The sequence below is a fragment of the Aspergillus fumigatus genome, chromosome 2 (genome assembly GCF_000002655.1).
Source record: "Aspergillus fumigatus Af293 chromosome 2, whole genome shotgun sequence".
Classification (NCBI taxonomy): domain Eukaryota; kingdom Fungi; phylum Ascomycota; class Eurotiomycetes; order Eurotiales; family Aspergillaceae; genus Aspergillus; species Aspergillus fumigatus.
In genome coordinates, this window is record NC_007195.1 from 2,469,869 (window position 1) to 2,493,950 (window position 24,082).

The window sequence follows — 24,082 nt, forward strand, 5'->3', positions numbered from 1 at the left end:
CTAAAGATAGTTAATGTAGGCATTATTATTAAGTATATATCTCTATAGAGTGCATGTACTAAGTTCCTAAAGAAGACCTTAGGAAAACTATAGATAATATATAATTTCATACTAATAAATACAGCTACTATAAAGATAAATTATCTACTATAGAGAATAGAGCTAGTTATTATAAATCTCTTAAAAAAGTAATAGAAGGTATTCTTTAAAATAGATATAGCTAATAGATATTAGGCAGTACTGCTAGCTATTAAGTATTTATTTAAAATAGAGTTTAACTTAATCCTAGGCTAATTCTATTATTTATGTATAGGATAGGGGCTTATAGGAGCTCTAGAGACTTACTCTAAACTAAAGAATCTAGTAATAGAAGTAATATTTAAACTATTATCTAAAGCTGCACTCACATTACTTCTAAGAGTAGGTTTTAAATATTTTATAGATAATAATACTACTATAACTAAGAATATAAATAATATAGTTTCCTTCCTACACTAGTATTACTTCCCCTGACTAGCTTAGGTAGGATTAACTCTTAATCCTACTAAGAGTATCTTCTTTACTAATAAAATTAAAATTCTTAGTTACTAATATACCTATAATAGACTTTAGTTATCTATAATAAAACTTAAAGCACTCTAGGCATAGCTAGAACTAATAAATAAGGAAGAATTAATAAGGTTTATTTATCTGCTGCTGTTCTTAAAGATATATATTCTAGAGAGGGTAGATTATATAGCTATCCTTAAGAAGGCTTTTAAATATATAGGGAAGGGTAAGACTAAGTGACTTAAGTTATTTAAATAGGGTAAGGAATAACAGAAAGTATTCTAGATATTAAAGAGATATCTTCTAGAGATAAAGCTCTCTAGAGAAGATCCTAAGTTATAATATCATCTTAGTACTAATGCTTTTAATAAGGGCCTAGATGGAGTACTCTTCTAGATAATAGAATATCTAGTTAGAACTAAATTATTATAAAAAACTTATCTATATAAAGTCCTAGTAATATATCTGTCCTTTATGCTTTTAGACTCTAAAATTTATTATATTATAATAGAAAAGAAAGTACTAGCAGTCCTTAGGGGTTTAAAGGAAACAAGGTAGCTTATATTAGGATTACCCTATCTAGTTATTATCTACACTAATCATACTATAGTTAAGTCTATTATAGAGGAGTATTTAGAAATAATAAATTAATTAGCTTAGTAGCATTACTAACTGCAGGAATACTAAGTTAACTATATTATATACTAGGAAAGCTTTAAGTAGTGGCTAATAGACTATCCTAGATTCCTTACTAGAAATTAACTATTTTAGGAACTAAAGAGGACAGCTTCCTATTACTTTTATTTATAAATATAGAAGATTATTAACTATAGCCTAGTATAACTCCTAAGGAAATCTATAAAGAATTATATCTGCTATATCTATAGGATACCTAGTATAAGCAGATAGTTAAAGAACTCCTAAAAGAAAGGATTGATAAGTGATTTAGCCTAATTAATATTAAGAGAGAATATCTCTTAGTATATCACAAAGCTAATAGGAAATAGTTATAATATATACTATAATCTTAGCTTTAAGGAGTCTTATATCTACTTTATAATATACATAGATATTTTATAGCAAGGATTTCCCTAGGGTAAGTAATTAGTTAATACTACTGGCTGTGCTGTTACTAGATCTTAATAGAGTACTATAGGAGTTATCTATAATATTAAGTAGTTAGTCTTAAACCTCTAAAGGGGGACCCTAGGGTAGTAATCTCCCTAGAGCTGTTATAATTATTTACTATAAACTATATTAGACTAATTATACTAATATCCTAGATAGGAGCTAGGTATATTTTAGTAGGAGTGGATTATTTTTTAAAATATATATTTATATACACTATAACTATAGCTATTATATAAGTATTAGTCTATTTTCTTAGATATAATGTAGGAAAATATTTTAGATTACTATAATACCTTTACATAGATAATAGAAGGCACTTTACTAGAGAAGGATTTACTACCTACTTAAGAAATAATAGGGTTAAGTATATAACTACCCCTATTATAGCTCTATAGTCTATTAGTTTCATAGAACAGATAGTCTATATAATTATAGGCTAATTAAGGATAATTAGCTCCCTAGATTCCTTGCAACTCCTAGATTAGGATAGTAATTTACTATTAGTGATTAAGGTAATTAATATATACTATATTAAGGACCATGGATTTTCCCTAGCTAAGATTTTATTTAGATTCTCTCTAAGATATACAGGCGCACTGAGGATAGAGGACCTTATTAACCTAGAAGAAATAGAAGTTAGGGTAGAGATAGATTTATAATTAGTAATTAAAAGTAAGGCAGCACATGTATAGAAAGCTTAAGATTTAATAACTAAGTTAAGGGTAATATTTCTACTATTAACATTGACATACCTTACTGAAGGAGATCTAGTTCTATTATAGAATACTATACTTAAGAAAGATAAGGGTAGGAAGTTAGATCTATACTAGAGAGGCCCTTCCTATTAAAGAAGCTTATATATTATAAGTGCTTAGTAGTTCTAGAAGATCTTATTATAAAGCTCTAAGTAGGATGCTATTATATTAACTATCTTAAATACTTTATTACTAGGTCTAGTAATACTATAGAGGAAGTAAAAGAGCTATAGTAATAACTCCTAGATAGATAATAAAAAGCTAAATATTTAATAAAGGAAGCTAGGGGGTAAGAGAATCTACTAGAAGCCATACCTGTTAAACTAGAAGAGATCTTAATATAGAAGGGTAGGATTATTAATCTATAGGTAGGTTAATACCCTATTTAATCCTAGCCTAGTATTTACTAGTGAATAGAAATCTTCTACTATTATCTATAGATTTCTAAGATTATCACCCCTAACTTACAGTATACCTATAGCTTAATTACTCTTATCTTACCTCTAAACTTCTATACTATTAAGATTTATCTTAAAGTATTATATATTAAGTATTATTAACCTACTCTATTTATTCCTTATTTCCTAGTAATTAGTTATTATTTTATTATTAACATGGGGATAAATGGCTACTTTAAAGGGAAAGGAAAAGTTAGAGGTGGCCCTAGAATATAGTATAGAGGTGACTTTAGATAGAACTATATTTATAGAACTTCTATAGACCCCTAAGCCCTTTAGTATAGATATTTAAAAGGATATAGAATAAGAGATTAAAAGATTAGAATCCCTTATAGCAGAATATTATAAATTAAACTTAAATAAAAGATTCTAGGTTTAGTTTGGATAGCTTATTACTTAATATAATTAGCTCTATATTCCCCCTTTAGCTATAAAGATAGATATTTAATCTAATAACCTAGGAATACTTCTCTCTAGTACTATAGGCTAAGAATCTAGTATTAATCTTATCTATACTAAGATAACTATTAAAGTAGAAGAAAGACAGTAAAGTCTAATAAAGATAATAAAGCCTATAGATAATAAACTAGACCTAAAGATCCTTTCTAATAATAATATTCTTCTGCTTACTCAACAACTACTAAAGATAAGAAAATATTACTTATACTACTAGAACTAGAATAGAAAGATATATAAGCCTTACTTTACTATTATCTTTAAATACACTATAAAAGGGGAACTTATTTTACTAGAAAAGTTATTAGCATCTAGTATTAAGAACTAGAGGGTTAGGCTATAGTAATTTAATTACTCTAAATTCTATAATGCCTAAACCTAACTGCCTTTAATGCCTTCTAATTAGCTAGAGTATACTAAATTAGAGGTGCTTTATCTCTAAGAGATAATATATAATAGTAACTTCTTATATAGAGAAGAGGTGATAAAGGTTAAGTAGAAATATAAATAGGCTATATAGGCAAAAGTTAAGGAAGTTATTATATTAAAGTAATAGATTAGAGAACTTAAGGTAAAGTTAGAGGCATTATAGCAGATAATTACTAGGTAAGAGTATATTATTAATACTATGACATAGGTTACTGCTACCACCACCCCTATCCCTAACCTTAGAGACACTACACTATTCTATATATCTATATTAAAGGGATCTAATTAATCACAGATGTCTAATTTAATTAAATAAATTTTCTCATCTAATAATAGACTTAAAAATTAGAGATAAGGGGGTAACTATCACAGAACAGGGTGTAAATACTATAAACATAGCTTACTAAGGCATAGGAAGAAGTTCTTAGTAGTGGTTCTATAGCTAGTATATATATCCTACCTATCATCCATCTATAATAAATAATACAGTGTTTCGGGCGTTTCTATCAAATCCATCAGTATAAGCATCAATACGATAAAGGGTTGGTCAAGTACTTGGTCCGATTCCGGAGACGACGATGGATAGTCGGAGAATCACCGGAGATTTGCGTGGTGGATGAAGCATGCAGAGTAATGAACCGTGAACCATACGTACTCATGATCAGCAAGACGGAGTATCTTCACAAGAAACTCTTCGAATGCGCTGCATCAAGTTGAATGTAAAAGCCACCCAAGGTAACAGTTGGAAAAGGAGAATGAAGGAGGCATTATGGGATCGGAATGGACAATTGATAAGCAACAGCAAGGATGGATCATGTGGTTTGCTTCAATTAACGTCAATTGAACCCATGTGAAGAAGAACAGTCCCGCGGTTGAGATCTTACTTCTTCTTCAATAGCCAGCAAATCGAGAGCTGAGTTATATCAAGCAATGATGCAATGATTGCATAGCTGGCTGATGATCAGATGCTCTTCATCCTCTTACGAACACGTTGTTACCAGTACAATATGCTGACTTGGCTCGCCAGTTAGCAGTCGACTGACTCCACCAATGCCTGGAATTGATTGCCATCTCGGCGGAGTAGCGGGAAATCTTCTCGTCATTTGGGAATCAAATGGACGAGAATATTCCGATACTAGATTGATCATTCACCGGAACCTGGAGGGGGAGGAAATCTAATAAGATCATCATCATCACCTTCTCCTCGGCCTATTCCAGCGCGGTCCCCTCGTCCCATGGATCGACGTTAGCAAGCCCCGCACCAAAAGAGATCATCGGAATGATTGGATTCAGAAGATAGCTAGGACACCTGCCTTTTTCATGTTTGCATGCGAGAGCACCCAAGTACTTTGCGCACGAGGTAGTTGTGGCTAGACTCTTGAATAGTGAATCCTGCCGAGAAACGATAATATCCTCAAAGTGGCAAGAAGTCAAAAAGCAGCGCTGTGCAGTTTCGATCGGATCTATTGGGAGCACAGCCCCCAGAAAGACGGCTGGCCAAGATCGCACGCGATGCTGAGGATGATCCTTTAACTTAGCTTCGATGATTGGTCTTGTCCTTCGTCTCCCCCAGAATATGGAAGTACCTACTGTCAGAATAATATTCGGTCCCCAACGAAATCTTGTAGCTCTTCAATCCCGGCCTTGAAAGTCATTATGGAGGGTTGGATTCTGTACCTACAATAGTTAGCGTCCTTCCGCTCCTGTATAATAAGTAGCACGCTTCAACCGTCCTTCAATATCCTCCTAAATCCTTACTGCCATCCTCAATGTATTCATTATTTCATACCTGCGACCATCTTACGGCCTGGCCTACTTTTGGGACCCTCCCAATAGAGCCAAGGATGGGTGCATAGCCCCCCCATCTCACACCTTAATACGCTAGGGGTTTCCGATCGTGCCGGAAAGGCTGGGAGTACTCGCTGATCGCTAGTTGCTGCCCATCAGCATCGTCACACTTTGGCCAGCACAAACACAGATCATCAATTAAGTACCTAAGTGTTTGACCTGCTCATCTCACCCTAGTCAACAGCTGGCTGTCAATCACCTGGAAGGGCCCACTCCTACTGTGCTCCATTGGCAAGCCGATTGATACTTGAAAGTGAAACTGAAGACTGGTACTAGGAGGCAATACTCTGTAGACAGTCAGATCTGCCCCGTTGTCGCTACTGCGTCGGGTTTCAAGCGCACTTCCTCCCTCAATTGCACCCTTCCGTTTTACCTTTTCTGATTTTTCTCGGCTTCTTATTTCCCCTACCCAACCCAATCCTTCCCGCCCCGTCATTATCACCCTTTTTTTATGTTGAATGGTCGTGCATTATTTATTTGAAATAATTCAGCCATCCCTTCGGTCGCCTTCATTAGAATTTGTAGTCGCTGTTGGTAAGGGATCAACCCCGCTGTGGAAAGACGCTGTTCCATTATTGATAATCGTTTGACGTTCCTGTTTTCCTCTTATTTCTTTTCTTTTCTTTTTTCCTTTTTTATCTGGTGCTCTTTTTTTCGGGTGTTTTTCGTGTTGTGGATTAATGCGCGGAGTACAGGATCCGTGACTAATGATATTCTGTGCACCCCCATAGTGATTTGCCCTCCGCTGTTTCCGTAAGCCTCGTCACCGTGGGGAAATCCCCCATCGATCCGGGCTGATCCTGTTCAATAATGGAGCCCAGACAAATACCCTCTGTGTTTCCTTCTTCCTTTTCTTCTTTCTCTTCGTCTCTTGTTCTTTTCATTCTCTTCCTTACTCTTTCGTCTACGGTTCGAGCGACAGCGTCTTCGGCTGGCTGTATTGTACTGCCGTCGAATAGCTCTGCGGATCTGTCGTTCACCAACCAAAAGAGGTTCCATCTGCAGAGCGATCAATACACTGTTCCGTCGGACGCCATTGTCGCTCCTTTGACCCAACATCTGGTCAATTTAAACGGTACTGACCTTCAGGTGGGTCATGTCTTCAGACAGAGATTCGAAGTCAGATGAGACTAATGATATCACAAGAGGTTCAATGTCACTGGGAATCCGGTTGATGCTGCCGCATACAATTCGCTCAGTTTGAGTACAGGCGATATTGCTTTTGTCAGCTGTGACACGTCTCTGTACCCTGGCAATTTGGATGCCAGTGCAACGGTATCGAATCTTCTTACAGCGCAAGAGAAGGCATCCGCGGTTCTTCTGTACAGCACTTCTGCTTCCCATTGCAACTATACTGTGACCAACGACGCTGCTGCCCAATATACCAACGTTTTCACCCTGTTGAACCCAGCCTTTGCCGAGTCGCTTAGGGTTCAACTCAGTAGGCAGAACGGAAACGGCTCTCTCAGCATTGTCTACAACATGTCCTTCGTGGGGACAGTCACCCCGTCGACCCAGGATGGGTCAACGGACAGCCCCAACACCGGTGCGTTTGTCTCCCTCCTCGAAGCTCGTCTCCTCCTAACCAATTGAATTTTAGCCATGATCATCCTATACAGCATCACTGGCATTATTACCGCGCTTTTCTTAGCGATCATTATTACCGGGGCTATCCGGGCCCATCGTCATCCGGAACGCTATGGCCCCCGATACACGGCGGGACGGCCTCGACAAAGTCGAGCGCGAGGGATAGCAAGGGCGATGCTGGATACGATTCCCATCGTCAAGTTTGGGGACAGTTCTGACCCCAAGACAGACCCTGTCAAGGGTGATGTGGAGATGTCCCTCGGGACCGAGGAGGAAGGGGTCGTTGAGCGTCGAGAGGCACCGGCTGTCGATGGATCCCCTCCATCTGTGACAGGTGGTCGGCGGAATGATGAAACTGAGACCACCAAGACTGAAACCGACTGCGAACGACGAGGAACACCGACACCCGCGACAGATACGGAATTGCCCAATGACCATCCAAATTTTTCCTGCCCGATTTGCACGGATGACTTCATCAAGGGCCAGGACCTCCGCGTGTTACCCTGCAACCATCAGTTTCACCCTGAGTGTATCGATCCTTGGCTGGTCAACGTGTCTGGCACTTGTCCATTATGGTATGTTCTAAGTCATTATCGCTCATTTAAGAAAGCTAACACATCATCAGCCGGATCGACCTCAATCCGCCACAAGCTGAGGAAGAACAGGAGCAGGGAGAGGGTGGTACCAACAACAACATCAACATCAACAATGCATCTCAGGAAAACGCGACTTCTCCAGCAGCAGACGCGACTTCAAGTCGTCAACATCGCCGGATATCTTCTTATCTGCATGGCACCTTGAATGCCCGCCGGATGCGCGATGCTACCGTGGAGGAAAGACTCGCTGCGCTCCGAAGTGTACGGGAGGAAGCCAGCCGGGACACTAGCAACGAAGAGGCAGAGCGCCGACGCAATCGACTGACGGCACGGCTACGCGAGCGATTCCGAGTACGAACACGCACACATGGAGTCGAGGCTACGGCGCAGTCATAGATTCGCTGTGGACAGTGTCACCCGGTGACGCGACTTTGATGATGCCAACCGATCGATTTCGATTCGGCCTCAGTATAGAAGACTTCCAGTCATCTACGATTTGTTCTTCTGTGTTATATTTCGATATTGAATTGGGGTACCATGAGGGCAAGGTGTGGCTTGGTCCGTCGATATATTGGATACTGCTCCCTTCTCACTTCTCGTCTGGATGATTGATGAGTATATGGTCATGGTTATGGTTACGGTTATGGTTATGGTTCAGAAATGGGTGATACAGGGCGTTTTGGGCAGATTGGAGTTTTTGGTTTCAGCGGCCACAAAAGATGTTTGGCATTTGGCATGATTTCACTTCTTTGTACATATATGTACGTGACTCAAGAATGAATGCATACATACCATCTGTGTCAGTACCATTCCGCCTCGAAGGCTTCCGAATTCGGCGACGGCTTCGACAGAATTCCCTCATTCGGAAATAGTCCACCCCGTGGGGTAAATGGACGGGGGATGGTGGATTCATGGCGGGCCACAACTCCACGATGCTGCTGATTTCTTCTTTCCTTGCGCTGTGATTTGGCGTGAAGGCCGAACTCAACCGTCATAAGACAGGGGGTCTGTATTTGCCTCAGCTCATTATGAGTGGGCTGAACGATTTAGCTACATTCGAAAATTCTACGCACTGTTGCCGCCGGAATACCGAGTTTCCCGACGAGTGGACGCATGCCCCGGAAAAGAATGCGTGTACGATGACAGAAGACTCCGTAGAATTACAAACAAACTCTACCTAAGCGAAATACTGTGTACAGAGTGGTACCTAACTCGGAATCGTGGAGTGGATGCCGGGCCAGAACCGAAATTTAATCGCGCATCTATGTCTCTACCTTTCTATCTCTGGTCGATTGGTCGGGGCAACTCCGCCGGAACCCTGAATTTGTTTTTGCCAATTACGGGGAGGTCGGTTAATTCTAGCCGCAGGTATGATGATGATGATGTTCACATTTAGCCTTATTAACACTCGGGGCTCTGTCCTCTTGCGTTTAGGAATCGACAATAATAAACAGGATATCTTCTGGTCAGGAGGTTGGGATTATAGATTGCAGAGGGTGGAAGCTGCATGGAGCTTAAACATTGTTGATTGTTATCAATGCTCTTTACAGTAGATAACTACTTTTAAGGTACTGGACGGGGATGGAGATGCTGACTTTATAGCCTCGGTGGTTGGTTGGTCCAACATGACGCATCCGACGAATATCAATCATTCAAGGTCGAAAAATTCCCCGTCCCTCCAAAGTACCTGGACAGCTCCCGGGTAAACCATCAGGAGAATAAGAGCATAATACTTGAAGTGCTTTAATAACGAACTGTAGCATGTGATGTCGTCATGCCATTGTGTTGAAATCGGCATCGGGGCAGCACAAGTTCCTCGGCTCGCCGTCAGGAGAAAAAAATCACGCTTTGAATTCGGGTGAAGTTGGGTCGAATGATTCTCTTACATAAATAGCAAAGGGAGTGAGAATGGGTACCTCTTAATGGGCTGATTGTTTGTTTTGACTCGGTTCCTCAGTTCGTTCAGTATTATTGACTCGGGATCAGGATCAGGATTGATACTATTCCCATCCCCAATATTACCCTTTTCAGACATAAGAAGATACCCCTCACTGGGACTGGATTTCCCCTCATCGACTTGATCTTTCTCTGAGTCTACATTACCTTCAAAATATCGCATTCCCTGACTGTCGCATTATCAAGAACGCGTGCGATAACTCCGTCGGGATTTATCTGCTTCTTTCTTGGGCTTGTCAGACCTGTCAGTTGACCGAATCGCTCCGCCCGGTGAACGCAAGCAGAATTTCTTCCCCCCCAGTGGTATGATTATTGTGACTGGAGAATGAGCAGTCTCCAAAAATAAACCCCAGTCATACCTGAGTTTGTTTTGAGAGAGCGAAAACAGAAGATCCAGAACAGGAAAAATTCCCGCATTTTGTGTTTCTATTACTCATACCATTCATTGTCTTACCCGTCTTTTAATTCTCATCTGGATCCTGCGCCATGTCTTCCCCGCGTCTTCCCACTCCTACAACTACAACAACTACTACTACTACGACGACGACGACCGCCTCTACGTCCTCCTCTTCTTTTTCTTCTTTCTCATCATCATCATCATCCTCCGTCGCTCGAAATCGTCTCGCCTCCATCTCCTCACAAATCATGGGTTCCTCAAGCCCATCCGTCTTCTCCACGGCCGTCGTGCCCGCCGCTCCAGAAGATCCTCTCTTTGGTCTGGCTCAAGCTTTTCGTCAGGATCCCTCAGATAAAAAGGTCGATCTTGTCATTGGCGCCTACAGAGACAACAACGCAAAGCCTTGGATTCTTCCTGTAGTGAAAAAGGTCATTCCCCGTCCGCATAGTACAGCATCATGATGAAAGAGACCGTGACTGACGGATATGATCCAGGCCGACGAGGCGATCCGCAACGACCCCAACCTCAACCATGAATACCTTCCCATCAAGGGTCTTCCAGATTTCACCTCGGCCGCTCAAAAGCTCATAGTCGGTGCCGATAGTGCAGCCATTCGTGAGAAGCGAGTATGTTGACCCGCGCTCACTCCCTCGGAACGCCTTGCGACCGTAGTTTGGACATCGGATAGCTAATCGACGGGCTCACATATTAGGTCTGCACACTGCAAGCCATTTCAGGAACTGGCGCACTGCACCTGGGCGCATTGTTCCTGGCCAAGTTCCACCCCGTACCCCCCAAGGTCTATCTCTCCAGCCCCACCTGGGCCAACCACCACCAGATCTTCACCAACGTCGGCCTCAAGCTCGCCAACTACCCCTACTTCTCCGCCAAAACCAAAGGTCTCGACTTCGACGGCATGCTCGGTGCCCTGCGCGAAGCTCCACCCGGCTCCATTATCGTCCTGCACGCCTGCGCCCACAACCCCACCGGCGTCGACCTGACCCAGGACCAGTGGAAGCAGGTCGCGGTCGTCCTGCGTGAGCGCCAGCACTTCCCCTTCTTCGACACAGCGTACCAGGGCTTCGCGTCCGGCGATCTCTCCCGTGACTCGTGGGCGATCCGCTACTTCGTCGATCAGGGCTTCGAGCTCTGCATCGCCCAGTCCTTCGCCAAGAACTTTGGTCTGTACGGTCAGCGCACCGGCGCCTTCCACTTCGTTTCGGCCCCGGGCCCCGACGCTTCAACGGCCAACGCCAACATCGCCTCCCAGCTAGCCATCCTGCAGCGCTCTGAAATTTCTAACCCGCCTGCGTATGGGGCGCGCATCGCTAGCCGCATTCTCAATGACCCCCAGCTCTTCGCTGAGTGGGAGGAGGACCTGCGCACGATGAGCGGTCGTATCGCGGAGATGCGCAAGGGTCTGCGGGAGCGCCTCGAGGCAAAGGGCACACCTGGCAACTGGGAACACATCACCAGTCAAATCGGCATGTTCAGTTTCACTGGATTGACCGAGGAGCAGGTCAAGATCCTCAGAGAGAAGTGGCACGTGTACATGGTAAGTGGCTTTCTCGCTTTTTGTAGTTCCGCAGGCACCAGCCCCGACTAGACACCGCAATTTCTGGGGTTCTCCACCCCCTCCTCGGATCATCCCCACGGCAGTTGCAGCCCCGTATAAATAGCTACACCTCCCTTTTGTCCGCCCACCTGAGGTCTGGTTGACTGCGAGACAACACGCTAATACTTTTCCCTCTCCAGACCAAGAACGGCCGTATCTCAATGGCAGGTCTCAACACACATAACCTCGACTACTTCGCTGAAGCGGTCGATAGCGTCGTCCGCGAAACCTCGTAATCGCTTCACTGCGCTTCTGCTCATTTCTTTTGCCAGATATCCGTCCTCCGTCATGACCCGTCCGCGTCCCTTATCCCTTCTAATTACCCCTTCGCATCTTTCGGATGGCATGTATTTTCTTTGTACTCTGCATGGCCCGTTAACTCTACTCGCATATGTAGATCGCCTTTGAGCGACGGTTTTCCTAAATGAACTCATTCTGAAGCACACTTATTAGCAATGATGCATTTGATTAGAATGATATACTATCGTAGAAATATGTCCAGTAATGCCATGCTACCAATCAGAAAATCAAATCCCACACCACAAGCCATGTACACAATCCCACCGTCCCCCAAAACACTGCCTGCGCCGTACTCCGCCGCTGCGTTGCGCGCTTCAGCTCCTTATTCCCCTGCCCGATGTTCGTCGTTGTCGTCGAAGCGTCCATCACCAGCTGCTCGATATACTCCTCCTGCGTCGACAGATGCGACACAAGCGTCTGCTGGAGGGAGGAGATCTCCAGGAGCGATTTCTCGGCATTCCTGCACGAAACACACAACAGCGTTAGCTATCTCGCCCACCCACCTCCGCCAGAGTGTAAGAGAAGAGTAGAACGTGACGTACTGCACTTTACTCAACGCATCCTCATACTGCCTCAGCAGGAGGTCATTCTCCTCCGCAAACAACTGCAATTGCTCGGGGGACAGCTCCGCCTCGATAGCCGCCGTCTCGGTCTCGCTCAGCGTCGACCCGCGCAAGTGCGGGTCCGCGGTAGCCGGGCCGGGACCAGACACAGGCACAGAGGCAGGGACAGGCCTAGCCCCGCCCGCCTCGCTTTTATACAACACGCTCTTCTCCTTCTCGCGGACGCGCTCGATACGCTTCTCGACCATATCGCGCTGGGCCTCGGCTGCGCGCTCGAGCCCTCGCCGCAGAAACCAGAGGATGCTCTCGCGGACGGTGCGGAGGGTGCGGGCGCGCTCCTCGTCATGGATCTGCTCGGGAGATTTGTTCTCGGTGGGGGTGTTTGCGAGGGCTGAGGCGCCCGCGGCCCAGCGGAGGAGGGCGGACGAAGCACGGTGTTTCTTGCGGAGGAGGCCGGATTCGGTTTCCTGGCGGAGGGTTTCGGCGGTGGAGAGGTTGGCGATTGAGGTGGAGAGGTCGCGAAGGAGGAGGGCGGTAGAGGAGTCGATAGAGTCGCGTTCGCTGTCTGTGAGGGGTTTGCTTGAGGGGGTGCTGGTGCTGGCTGGGGTGGATGGGGTTGGGCTGGTGCGGAGGGAGGTGGTGCGGGGATGGACGGTTGGGGTTGTGGAGAGGTAGGAGTGGCGTATGGATTGGAGGTAGAGAAGAAGAGAGTGGATGTGCGAGTTCTACCGTGTGTTAGTATGTGTTTGTGACATTGAGGGCAGGGGCCACGCTGACTATTCGGTATGCTTCTTTGAGGAACTCGTCGGCTGTTGTGGTGGACTGAGGGCGAGGCTCCCCCGTAGGGATTGTGGTGCTTGCATTTTTGTCCTTGAGAACCTTATTAAAATCTGAGGTAATATCGGTCATTTCGAAATAATCCCCCAGAAACCAATTTTACGGAGATTGTGATGAGCTGTAGCTGGACAGAAGTAACAGGATGAAGCCTCGCTGTCAACAATCAACGTCACTGCGTAGTTGGTCTCAATCGCTGTCCGCACTCCCGTGATCCGACTTGCCCTAGTCTCCAGCCCAGATTCTGTCAAGTTTACCAGGTTACATCCTGCAACAATTAATGGACAATGAACGCTGCATGTCAATAATCACTGGGTATCCATATAAATACATGAATTGAAATAATATCATCCCGCTCGTACGAATCATCAAAGGGTATAAATCATGCAACATCGAAAATCAGCACTGACAGCACCAAGCATGCAACAGCAGAGACTGGCTCTCTGCTCATCTATAGCCAGAGAACTCCCCTAAAAAAACCTTCAGAACTATATCATCGGTCTTTCTTCAACCCATATCTGAAGCCAGTTAGTTACGGGTCGTTTCACAAACGTGTGGGATCGGACTCACCTCCATCTTGCCCATCTCGCTGCCTTCCTTCCGAGCTGCCTCAGTGGCCGAACTCAGTAGGAGGTCCAAATCTTCCTGATCCACCATCGTAATCATGTCGCCTTCATCCTGCATTCGGATTCGTAGAAGCGAGCGAAAGCCGAATTTCTCCCGGATCTTGGCTTCAAACTCGCTGTACTCCAACGTGGGCCCTATCATGATGTACCGGGTATCTTCGAAAGCATGAACTTTGATTCGGAATCTGTGCACATCAGGCCTGCGTGAGTCGGCTCGCCTTGACTCTCGGATCGGCGATCTAGTTCGTCGCTGCGAACTGCCGGGTGACTCGTAGATGCCGCGGGCACCATGAGCACCACCCATATCGCCCCCGTATTCCTCTTCTTCGTCGATGTACCGTTGCTGCTGAGGAGGTACGCCTCTTCGTCCGCTACTGGCCATAGATCGTGAGCTTGTGTACACTTCGCATGCGTCCTCGCCGTAGCCATTCCGAGGGACTGATGCATTTGTTTCGCTGGTTCCTCTCTTGTGGCCTCCTGTGTCCTGCGAAGGAAAATATTTGTCGGCCTCCTGAGCATTGAGCCCCCGTTGATGATATCGGCTGGGTGGTCCACGAGGTTCAGAGGCCGTACGAGTCGTCCCAATCCGTGGCTTGTCGGACGCGGGCATGTCGGCGCCACCCCTCCCATTGGGCTGAGAACCCGGCCCATCGAGATTAAGCCGAGGAGGCCGCGCCGCTCGAACGGAACCTGGTCTACCGTTGGCACCCACGCTACCACCGGAAGGGCTCTTTGTGATAGACTTGTCACCTTCTGGAGGTGGCGTAGGTGGGAACAGAGTGCGGTTTAGTGGGGGTTCTGACTGCTGACGACTTCGTCCTGACAGGTTCTTTTGCACCAGGTTCGTGGCAGCGAACGAGATGCCCTCGGCGGGGCGGTCATCGGGCGCTGGTTGAGTTCGTATCGAATCCGTAGGTTGGCGTCCACTTCGCGCGTTGCCTTGAGATGACGCTGCAATCAGTCTCGCCTTGCCTAGATAGTCCTTTGTTTTGAGATTCTTGACTTTGGCCGCGTTGGGTCGATAGACTACTCCGACAGGGATCGAAAACACCGTGTACCCCTGCTTCGGTCAGCAAAAACTCAATGACCAAGGCACTATTGGTTTTACCTCTGCCCGCTCCCGGATGGCGTCATCAATAACGTCGTGGTCGGGAGTGACCTTTTCTTTCGCTGCATATTCGAGGTCCTGCATGCCTGGACCCATTTGTTGCAGGTAGATATAGCAGAGCCCCCGATTGAACAAGACCTCACAGGAGAAGAGACGGAATTTCAGGCCCAATTGCTCATAGTCAATAGATGTATTGCCTCGGAGATAGAGAAGGGTATCATTGAAATTGGCCAATGCTTCTTCAAAATCGCCTAGAAGGAAGTTTGACACGCCTTCTTGGAAATAGGCAATGGCAAGATACTGGTCTAGACTGACGGCGCGTTGGTAACATTGGACCTAGCCGAATGTTAGTGGACACTGCCGTCTTCTCGTTTCGAACAAGCAACATACGGCTTTTTCATGCTCTCCCAGCGTTGCATAGATGACTCCACAGTTGAAGAATATCTTGGACGTATCCGCAATCTGACCAAAGATCCGTATGGCTTCCTCGTACTCTTGGTTGTCGTAGTGTTCCAGAGCCAACACCCATGTCTCAATTTCCTGCTCTCTGTCAGATCTGCATTGCGAGATCGAGGGCCACTCATACCTGTTTCAATGACATCTTTCCGTAGAATCAGACTCTATGTCTGCGCCTCTAAATAAAGACGAAGAGGAGCTCGCAATAGCCGACAATATCCCCGTCCCACTCAGCCCCAGGTAATGTTTCACAAGAGTCGAGACGAGGGAAGCCGGATGATGCTCACCCACACAACGGAGTAAAAGCAGGGTTATGTTATATATAGCGGTCACTGGAAGCTAAGAGGCTAACCAGGTTTTCTGATATGCGAGATAGTGGGCTGGCTCAGTGAGCAGGGGTAATAATGAATCCGACGGGATGCACCTACGAGCTAAAACTGCGGGGCGGGGCAGGGCCTTTGAAGAACCAGGACGACGTCCTTCTCTCGTGGTGCAGGTGATGGTACTTTGTGGCTTGAGTGCCCAGCAACAAGATAGCCTGCCTTTTGCAATTCGAAGGTCTGCTATTCTGGACAGAATGCCCAGCCGATCCCGGGAACCTTAGTCCCCTTGTGATCCTGGACAAACGCTAGGTCGGAAGTTATAATTAGATCATCTGCTGGTCTAAGAGAGTCGAAAGCTCAAAATCTGCCAGTAAGAAATGAGCACAGTATGTCATATGGATTGATCGATCCTTCGGAGTTCTGTGCGGTCAAGCTGCTTTCTGAAGTTTTTTTTTTTCTATTCTCCAGCACTTGGCCGCTTTGAACGACGGCTGTCTTGAAGAGAGATTGACAGGACGAATTGAGCGACAAGGAGTCGTCGTCATAGGAAAATATTAATAATAAAAATAATAAAGCAGGGAGGGAAAAGAGGGAGAAGCAAGGAACGTTCAGATATGGGGCCTGCAGCAGAAGAAAAGTGGCAAGGATACGAATCAGTCCCTGGTAGCTGTCCGTCTTACTCAACTGAGGAGAGGCCGGCTAGTGTTCTGTACAGTACAGGAATGTCGGAGGCATAGGTCGAGTACTACTACATCGGAGATGAGCACAGAGATTGGGAAACTGGAAACTCACGGTAAAGGGGGGAATAATTACCGTCGTGGATGGGAGTGGACAGTTGCCAAGGAAGTGATGGAGACGAGGGATGCAGTTCAATTGATGATTTGATGCTCCTGAATAGCCGTAAGCGCCCAGCGTCGAGAAGCATAATCATCCTGGATGGTTGTCATGAGGATTATCCCATCCACTTACATGATGAAATTATTAGCTTTCCCCTGCAGGTGCGCAGCCCGACAGGGCGTTGTGGAATTGGCCCATGGAGGAATCGGCGACTTGGATGAGGAGAGGACATTGATATTCTCCTCATTCAAGGGATCTGATTTGATCGAGAAGTGTATCCAGAGTTCAACAAGATTCGATAAACACGAAGGAAGTTGAGCAATCAAGGGTGAAGAAAGGCGAACGGGCCCTTGTCCGTCCTTGGTGATTGATGGGCTCCAGCAAAAGGCCCGTCCCGATCAATGCGGGGCCATCATTCATCATCACATTCATTCACTCTGTCTCAAGGGTGGGGAGTTTCTATTATTCTCTACTCTGGTCAGGCCATTCGAGTTAACTAGGGGTTAGATGTCCATTGCTACTGACATGAGATGAGTTGGCAGAATCCTCCTAGTCTCCGCTCAACTAATAAGATAGGATGCTTCCACCAACTCTTCTCATGCTAACACGCATCCGGCAAATCGACCGGTTTTAGGCTCTCCCGCATCCCCGCCACGGCGCTTGTACAGATAACCATGAGTGGTTTCGGAAGATACATCTCTTCAAGACTTCATTCAGAGCAATAGAGATGGCTCGGCCCTTATTGCCATGCTAGGGAACCTTCGGTTAGTGACTAACATGATTAGCTCGCCAATGAAGGAGTAATGCACTCACTGACCTTGGGCTGGCACTAGCTGCTTGGGTTTCCAGGTAACCTCAATTATTGATCGAGCAAGAACTCACGATAGTCATGTAAATGTTAGCATGGCAGCCACTAGCTCGAATATTGATGCAAGGACAGGACGCTGCCATCGGTCAGACAGGGATGAGCAAATACTACCAATGCAGGAGAAGAACGCACTGTCCAATGGCCATTTCCTGGCGCTTGCTCTAAAGACTTTGTCTGTCTATATTTAGGCCTCTGCTACCATTTCTGCGGAGATGTTCTGACATGCCGCGTTGTTATCTTGCATCTTGATCTGATGGTCAGCTGTCTGGAAACAATAGTCTGCTGTTCCTGTCATGATCAATTGTGTTGCTCGCTCTGATAGTCCGCGAGTTTCACCAGCGTCAGTGCCCAATGCCCATTCAGAGAAGGTTCGGAGTATTATGTCTCAATGAGAATCTTACAGATCCAAGCTCCCTTTACGCCTGCCCTCCCTTTCTTGAGCGGGCTGCAGTGCTGATGCAACAAACCATTCTGCAATTAACATCATCTCCGCGATAGGTATCATAAATCAATGCAAGATTCGGAAGACGGACTAGACACCAAAAGTCTACAGCATTCCCTGAGAGACCTGTTCCTGGCGCTCCTGCCATACATTCTTTCCGGAACATGAGCAGACCGTCTTGTCGTTGTCCCACACACCCGCACTGCGAGCGATCACACCGACCAATGTATCAGGGTCCTCTCGTTGAAATGGGCCTTCCTGACTCTTGGATACGACCATACTCCGCCCAATCAGCTCCCAAATCGCCACCGGTCGATCCAAGAAGACATTCCCCCGACCGTGCTTATCCACATCCACACTCCCAAACACGCCGCGCGGCTCCTTGGGCGCCTCGGCGCCCATCACCTTAGCCTTCAAGGCCTCCCAGATACCCCCGGTAGACTCTGCGCCTCGCGAGATATCCCCCGCTTCCCGGACAGTTGCCCAGTATTTTCCTGGTGCCAGCCCATTAATAGTCAGATCTACCAGAGTCATGTTCGGAGACACCTGCACCATGCGTGCCAGTCCACGGATCTTATTCGGTACTATCGTCGAGTGCGTCTCTAATATGCAGACGGCAGAACCTGTCGCGTATCACACCACCAGATCAGTGCCACCCTCACAAGTCTGTCGGCTGAAGGGGAGGTATAACACACTGTTCGACGTGCCGCTTCCACGTAGAATCGCATCTCGGCCAGTAGCTTGAATGGCTGTGACTATCGAGCTAGGCGGCGCTGTGCCCTCGATTAAGACGAGCTGATCTTTGAGATTCGCTTCCACCCTCTTGACGCCTGGTAGGACGAACATGAATCAGTCACATGGTATTGAGCTAAATACCTTGTCTTGATAAGCACGAACCTTCAAGTTTATAAAGAGAGCTTGATACATCTTTGACACAGCTTTCGCAGGTCATGGGCACCGCGAAGGTGGTCTGTCATCGAATGGAGTCAGTAATCGATCGCAATGGCATGGTGCAACCATATCACCCAAGAAACCAAAACAAACCTGGAACGGCTCAATCATTTCGGTATGACGCTAAAAGCTCCAGAAAATATATCCTCGCAATCAGAGAAGATAGAAAAGAATATGTCAAATAAACTTAGAGGCTGTATTTATAACAAAAGAGCATACTCCGTACCCCTCCGTGACTTAATAATCATAGCGGGACCAGGCGGGGGCTCTTGAAATCGGCGATGGAGTTCGGCCCAAGTTTTGTTATTCCGATAGCGTCACCATCACAGCCAGGCTGTACCACCTCCTTCCCGACTTCATCTCCCAACTCAACGCTGATCTAAACGTTACTCATCAACGACACTATTCACATCAATCGGCAAAATCTACTGGCTTTGGATTTTCCTAATCCTTCATAGGGGCCATGTCCGCCCCGACAAAATCGCGTTGGGCCGCCGAAGACCCCGAGGACGACGCCATCATCGCCCAGCGAAAACGCGAAAAGGAAGAGAAGAGACGCGCCAAGGCAGAGAAACAACGTCAGCTGGAGGAGCAAGCACGACTTCAGACCGCACAAGCCAAACAGCAGCAGCAAGCAGACGCGCTCAATGGCGACTCGGAAGCTCCGCCCAAGAAGCGTCGCCGGCTGTCGAACGAACAGCCCCAGACCTCCGCAGTGTCGGAGTCTGCAGCCAAAGCGCCGGCCGAGCAGACACGATCGACCCTCCTGCGGTTTCCTGGGCCTGGATGGGGACCGTGTCGGCTTGTGGATAACTTTGAACGGCTGAATCACATCGAGGAGGGTTCGTATGGGTGGGTGAGTAGGGCGAAGGATATCACCACCGGGGAGGTGGTGGCTCTCAAGAAGCTTAAGATGGAGAATTCGCCGGATGGCTTTCCGGTAACGGGATTACGAGAGATCCAGACGCTCTTGGAAGCTCGCCATACGAACATTGTATATCTCCGCGAGGTCGTCATGGGGACTAAAATGGATGAGTATGCTCTCCCTTCCTACCCTCTACCCCCAGGCTTTCAATGTCCTCTTCCAGCATTGGTGCTGCTTCCACCCCGAAAAGTTCAAGATACACCAGTATTAACCAATTCGGGGCTCTGGGCACCTCTATCCCGCCAACAGTGTATTCCTCGTCATGGATTTCCTTGAACATGATTTAAAAACCTTGCTCGACGACATGCGCGAACCGTTCCTCCCTTCGGAAATCAAGACCCTCATGCTTCAAATCCTTTCCGGCGTCGAGTTTCTGCACTCCCATTGGATCATGCACCGTGATCTGAAGACTTCAAACCTCTTGATGAATAACCGAGGCGAGATCAAAATTGCCGATTTCGGCATGGCACGGTACTACGGCGATCCGCCGCCGAAGCTGACCCAGCTGGTTGTAACGCTCTGGTACCGTTCCCCCGAGCTCCTGCTGGGCGCAGAAAAGTACGGGCCGGAAATCGACATGTGGAGTATTGGGTGCATCTTTGGCGAATTGCTCACCAAAGAACCCTTGTTGCAGGGTAAAAACGAAGTCGATCAAGTATCAAAGGTAAAACACCCGCTTTCATTCTACATTCAGATCCGTTCGTGCTGACAGACACATTCAGATATTCGCTCTCACGGGCCCTCCTACTCAGCAAACATGGCCTGGTTTCCGCTCCCTTCCCAATGCTAAATCACTTCGCCTTCCACCTACATCCACATCGGGGTTGACTGAAAACCCTCCCTTACTTCCCCGCTCAAAGTTCCCCTTTCTCACCAATTCTGGCCTGCGGCTTCTGTCGTCTTTACTGGCATTGAACCCAAGTGCGCGCCCTTCTGCTCAGGAGTGTCTCTCACATAAATATTTTCGGGAGGACCCACGACCAAAGCCAAAGGAGATGTTTCCGACCTTCCCATCCAAGGCAGGCATGGAGAGGCGAAGGCGTCGTGAGACTCCAGAGGCGCCGAAGCGCGGCCAGGAAGCTCCCGCCTTGGACTTTGCCAGTGTATTCGGTGGTCAATCCAGTGGCGATACCGGGGAAACAGGCGCTGGCTTTACCTTGCGTCTGGGTTAGCCTTTCATGCTACCAAGTGCGATGTTTCGAGAGATTTGGTCAACAAGGCCAGCATTTGTGTCTTGGGAACACAGCTGAAGGAGTCTTTTTTTCTAATTTTATATGAACAGAAACACCTTAGCGGTAGGCATCTTTCAGAAAGAGGCTCTGCATGCATTATTTGTACAAATGAGTGTCATTTTCAACCGGTGCCCATTGAACCCGGCAATCCTTGCCACTGGTCTTTGAGACACAAGTATACAAGGCGCATTAACAATACAGAGAAAATGAAAATGACGCAAATAACGCATTTCGATTACGGCTTCTTCCGTTGTGCAGTCGTGTAACTTCCGTATATCCGGGCATTATGGGAATTGCCGTCGTTCCCACATTGGGTAAGTAACAATACACTCATCAGTGGAATCGCTTGCGTCTCGTTCGAGACTCGGCAGGTGACCCCGACGCGAAGCGTATATACCTGGTCCGACAATCTCTGGGATCTCCCGCGTTCTGACAGACGTGTTACGATCGAGTCCCGGACCACTGTAAATTCCACCATCTCTCGCAATTCGGCTTCCTGTTTTTATAGGATTGTCTCCACGATCGGGGGCGATATCACTCGATTTGCCGTCGACAAAGAAGAACTCGTCTCTAAAAATCAGTGAGGCGAGTGCGTCATCAATGTCAATTGGTGACCTGATGGAATCCGAATCCGATGGGGCATCTTCAGTCTGTCTTGGAGAGGGTGGTCTTCGAGCCACGCACGGATCAAAATTATTTTGGATTCCAAAGGAATCGGTGTCGTCCAGACCGGGCAACAGGCAGCTCGCAGATTCCTCTTCTTGCTCGCTGGATCTCATTTCTGAGGGTTCCTGCGATTTCGTCAGTGCCCTGAGAGTATCATCAAAGTTGATACTAACCGTGAAAGATGCACCAGCTTGAGTTATCTGCGTCTCTCCTACGTTCGCGGCTCTAGACTGCTGAGGCTCTGTCTCGGTTGGTGCACTTCCATCCTCGGTATGATCGGCTGGAGCATGGTGAAATGCCCGTGATACGAGATCGTTTTCTGCAACATCGCTGCAACATAAGGTCTGACCACCGCTGCTGCAGTCTCTTGACGACGCAACCAATTCAAGCGTTCCCATCATCAATTGGACGGCTGGTATCTGCCGAAACATTGATTCACGAGAGCAGACAGAGGATGTCGGAGACGGGGAACGGCTCGAGACATATAAACAAGCCATTGAGTCAGTGGAACCAGAAGCGATGGGTGGTGGAGCATTCCCGTGGCCTCGAATTGATTCATTGTGTTTTCGAACATTTGGATTGACCAACTCTTCAGGACTCTCTGGCGCTCTCGGCTTTTCAGGGTCAATAACTGGTGAATGGGTTATAACAGACTTTGAATCATGGGTCTGCGAGCATATATCTTTTATACACTCCTCACTTGTCTGCAAATTCATGGGCTCCTTCGGGGTTGCTGCCTTCGATGTTTCTGATGGTGCTGTGTTTTCCGTTGTCGCTTTAATTCCGCCAAGCTCAATGAGACTGGCAGATGGCGAAGTTGAAATGGCATGAGTCGAGGTTTGGACGACTGTACTTGATTCTCCCGGGATGTAACAGTGGTGCTCAGGCTCGGTGACGTGCTCTCGAGGTGCCCCCACCGTCGTCGCTGTCTCCAACGCACTATCCACCCCTGCTCCTGACGTACCATTGACTCCTCTCTTTTCCTGTGCAGCTAGGGATTTCCTCAACCCAATGTCCTCTGGGCCCTCACGGACGGTACAAGGCAACGGCGATGTGGGAGGTATAGAGCTATGGCTGTGATCTTTCAGAGCTTCGCTTGAGGATGACTGGTTTCGAGCTGTTCGATAGAGACCGGTGCCGAACTCGTGATCGTCTTCTGTACTCGCATCCGACACTGACGACGGAAAATGATCAGATGAGCCCTCTCTAGAGTCTCTCGAGGACCAAATACTAGGTATATCACTTCTCCGAGCGTGGCCGCCTGGAAGGGGTCGTCTTTGCATTCCAGAACGAAGGGCTAGCAGACCCGATCGCGCTTTGCGGAGTGACCTCCTTGGCAAATCCTGCATCCAGGTAACTGAACTTTGTGCTCTAGATGCTCGAGATCGACAGTAATCACTTTGCAGCCACAAAGATGCAGACGCTGCAGGGTTGTGTCGAGGGTTGCGTGGGTTGAAGACGGGATAATGGGCGAATTCCTCACAGGATGCAGATGAAGAGGCTGGTCTTTCGATCCTAGAATCACCTTGTCAATATGGACTTCTCTCGCAGCTGCTGAATCTAGGCGTACCTATTTCTGCTCCTCAAGGGTGAGCGAAGAGCTAGTGACGAAGACGGTGTCTGTTTAGCAATGCTCAAGTCCTGTGAAGTCATCTTCCTGAATATTGAAACCAGCGGCGGTTCTCAGCTGATTGTGATCCTCGCGTGCTAGACAGGAAAGACGGCTCGCGTGATTTCTTCGTACGTCAGAGAAGTAGTTGATTGAGAAGGATACACAATGTCTGAAATGAAATCCAGTAAATGAGCCAATTACTAAGTGATAGAATGGGAGAAACGCAAGAAATCACCAAACAGAACCCATAGCTGCAGTGGCGAAAGCAGAGTATCAGATAGGTTTTGGAAATGTTGGACAGAAGAAAGAAATCACTAGGGGCTACAGCTTCCATATTCACTACGATTAAAGAATACATCGTGGTTGCTGAAAGAGGAAGCTGTGAGGTTAGATTCAAATTTAGCCACAAAACAGACTGATACAAACTGTTATATGCTTATAGCACTCCTCCAAATGTGTAGGGTCTGTTTGTGGCAGAAATTGCTAATTATCTATCAAATATCGCAAGTCATTTATGTGGATCATCGATGCTACTGGAGCTGATGTACAGGATCCTTGGTAC

The 24,082-nt window shown here is 46.8% G+C and overlaps 8 protein-coding genes across 8 annotated transcripts; 3 read left to right on the forward strand and 5 right to left on the reverse strand.

Moving 5' to 3' along the window:
- Window positions 1-4,662: 4,662 nt before the first annotated feature.
- Window positions 4,663-8,613, forward strand: AFUA_2G09640 (RING-H2 finger protein). The gene is made up of 4 exons (XM_077804135.1): window positions 4,663-6,715; window positions 6,773-7,172; window positions 7,227-7,788; window positions 7,839-8,613. Exons 1-4 carry the CDS (start codon window positions 6,437-6,439, stop codon window positions 8,203-8,205), a joined length of 1,608 nt encoding a protein of 535 aa, XP_077660298.1. The 5' UTR covers window positions 4,663-6,436; the 3' UTR covers window positions 8,206-8,613.
- Window positions 8,614-8,713: 100 nt separating this feature from the next.
- AFUA_2G09650 (aspartate aminotransferase) lies at window positions 8,714-12,013 on the forward strand (the record flags this gene model as incomplete). The annotated part of the gene is made up of 4 exons (XM_750205.2): window positions 8,714-10,590; window positions 10,657-10,788; window positions 10,875-11,717; window positions 11,918-12,013. The coding sequence occupies exons 1-4, from the start codon at window positions 10,252-10,254 to the stop codon at window positions 12,011-12,013; spliced, it is 1,410 nt and encodes a 469-aa protein (XP_755298.1). The 5' UTR covers window positions 8,714-10,251.
- A 283-nt stretch (window positions 12,014-12,296) lies between these two features.
- AFUA_2G09670 (uncharacterized protein) lies at window positions 12,297-13,742 on the reverse strand (the record flags this gene model as incomplete). Its single annotated transcript, XM_077804136.1, has 3 exons — window positions 13,418-13,742; window positions 12,620-13,365; window positions 12,297-12,537 (listed from the first exon to the last, which is right to left on the reverse strand). Exons 1-3 carry the CDS (start codon window positions 13,547-13,549, stop codon window positions 12,297-12,299), a joined length of 1,119 nt encoding a protein of 372 aa, XP_077660299.1. The 5' UTR covers window positions 13,550-13,742.
- A 260-nt stretch (window positions 13,743-14,002) lies between these two features.
- AFUA_2G09680 (putative PB1 domain protein) lies at window positions 14,003-15,792 on the reverse strand (the record flags this gene model as incomplete). The annotated part of the gene is made up of 3 exons (XM_750208.1): window positions 14,003-15,160; window positions 15,209-15,544; window positions 15,595-15,792. 3 exons carry the CDS (start codon window positions 15,790-15,792, stop codon window positions 14,003-14,005), a joined length of 1,692 nt encoding a protein of 563 aa, XP_755301.1.
- A 300-nt stretch (window positions 15,793-16,092) lies between these two features.
- On the reverse strand, window positions 16,093-16,918 carry AFUA_2G09690 (uncharacterized protein; the record flags this gene model as incomplete). Its single annotated transcript, XM_750209.2, has 1 exon — window positions 16,093-16,918. One exon carries the CDS (start codon window positions 16,916-16,918, stop codon window positions 16,736-16,738), a length of 183 nt encoding a protein of 60 aa, XP_755302.1. The 3' UTR covers window positions 16,093-16,735.
- A 1,321-nt stretch (window positions 16,919-18,239) lies between these two features.
- Window positions 18,240-19,196, reverse strand: AFUA_2G09700 (copper chaperone CCS1; the record flags this gene model as incomplete). Its single annotated transcript, XM_750210.2, has 4 exons — window positions 18,240-18,757; window positions 18,830-18,964; window positions 19,032-19,104; window positions 19,179-19,196. The coding sequence occupies 4 exons, from the start codon at window positions 19,194-19,196 to the stop codon at window positions 18,240-18,242; spliced, it is 744 nt and encodes a 247-aa protein (XP_755303.2).
- Window positions 19,197-19,371: 175 nt separating this feature from the next.
- npkA (CDC2/CDK family serine/threonine-protein kinase) lies at window positions 19,372-21,525 on the forward strand. Its single transcript, XM_750211.2, has 3 exons — window positions 19,372-20,120; window positions 20,260-20,674; window positions 20,733-21,525. Exons 1-3 carry the CDS (start codon window positions 19,549-19,551, stop codon window positions 21,180-21,182), a joined length of 1,437 nt encoding a protein of 478 aa, XP_755304.1. The 5' UTR covers window positions 19,372-19,548; the 3' UTR covers window positions 21,183-21,525.
- A 1-nt stretch (window position 21,526) lies between these two features.
- On the reverse strand, window positions 21,527-24,000 carry AFUA_2G09720 (uncharacterized protein; the record flags this gene model as incomplete). Its single annotated transcript, XM_077804137.1, has 2 exons — window positions 23,479-24,000; window positions 21,527-23,423 (listed from the first exon to the last, which is right to left on the reverse strand). Exons 1-2 carry the CDS (start codon window positions 23,559-23,561, stop codon window positions 21,527-21,529), a joined length of 1,980 nt encoding a protein of 659 aa, XP_077660300.1. The 5' UTR covers window positions 23,562-24,000.
- Window positions 24,001-24,082: the final 82 nt, after the last annotated feature.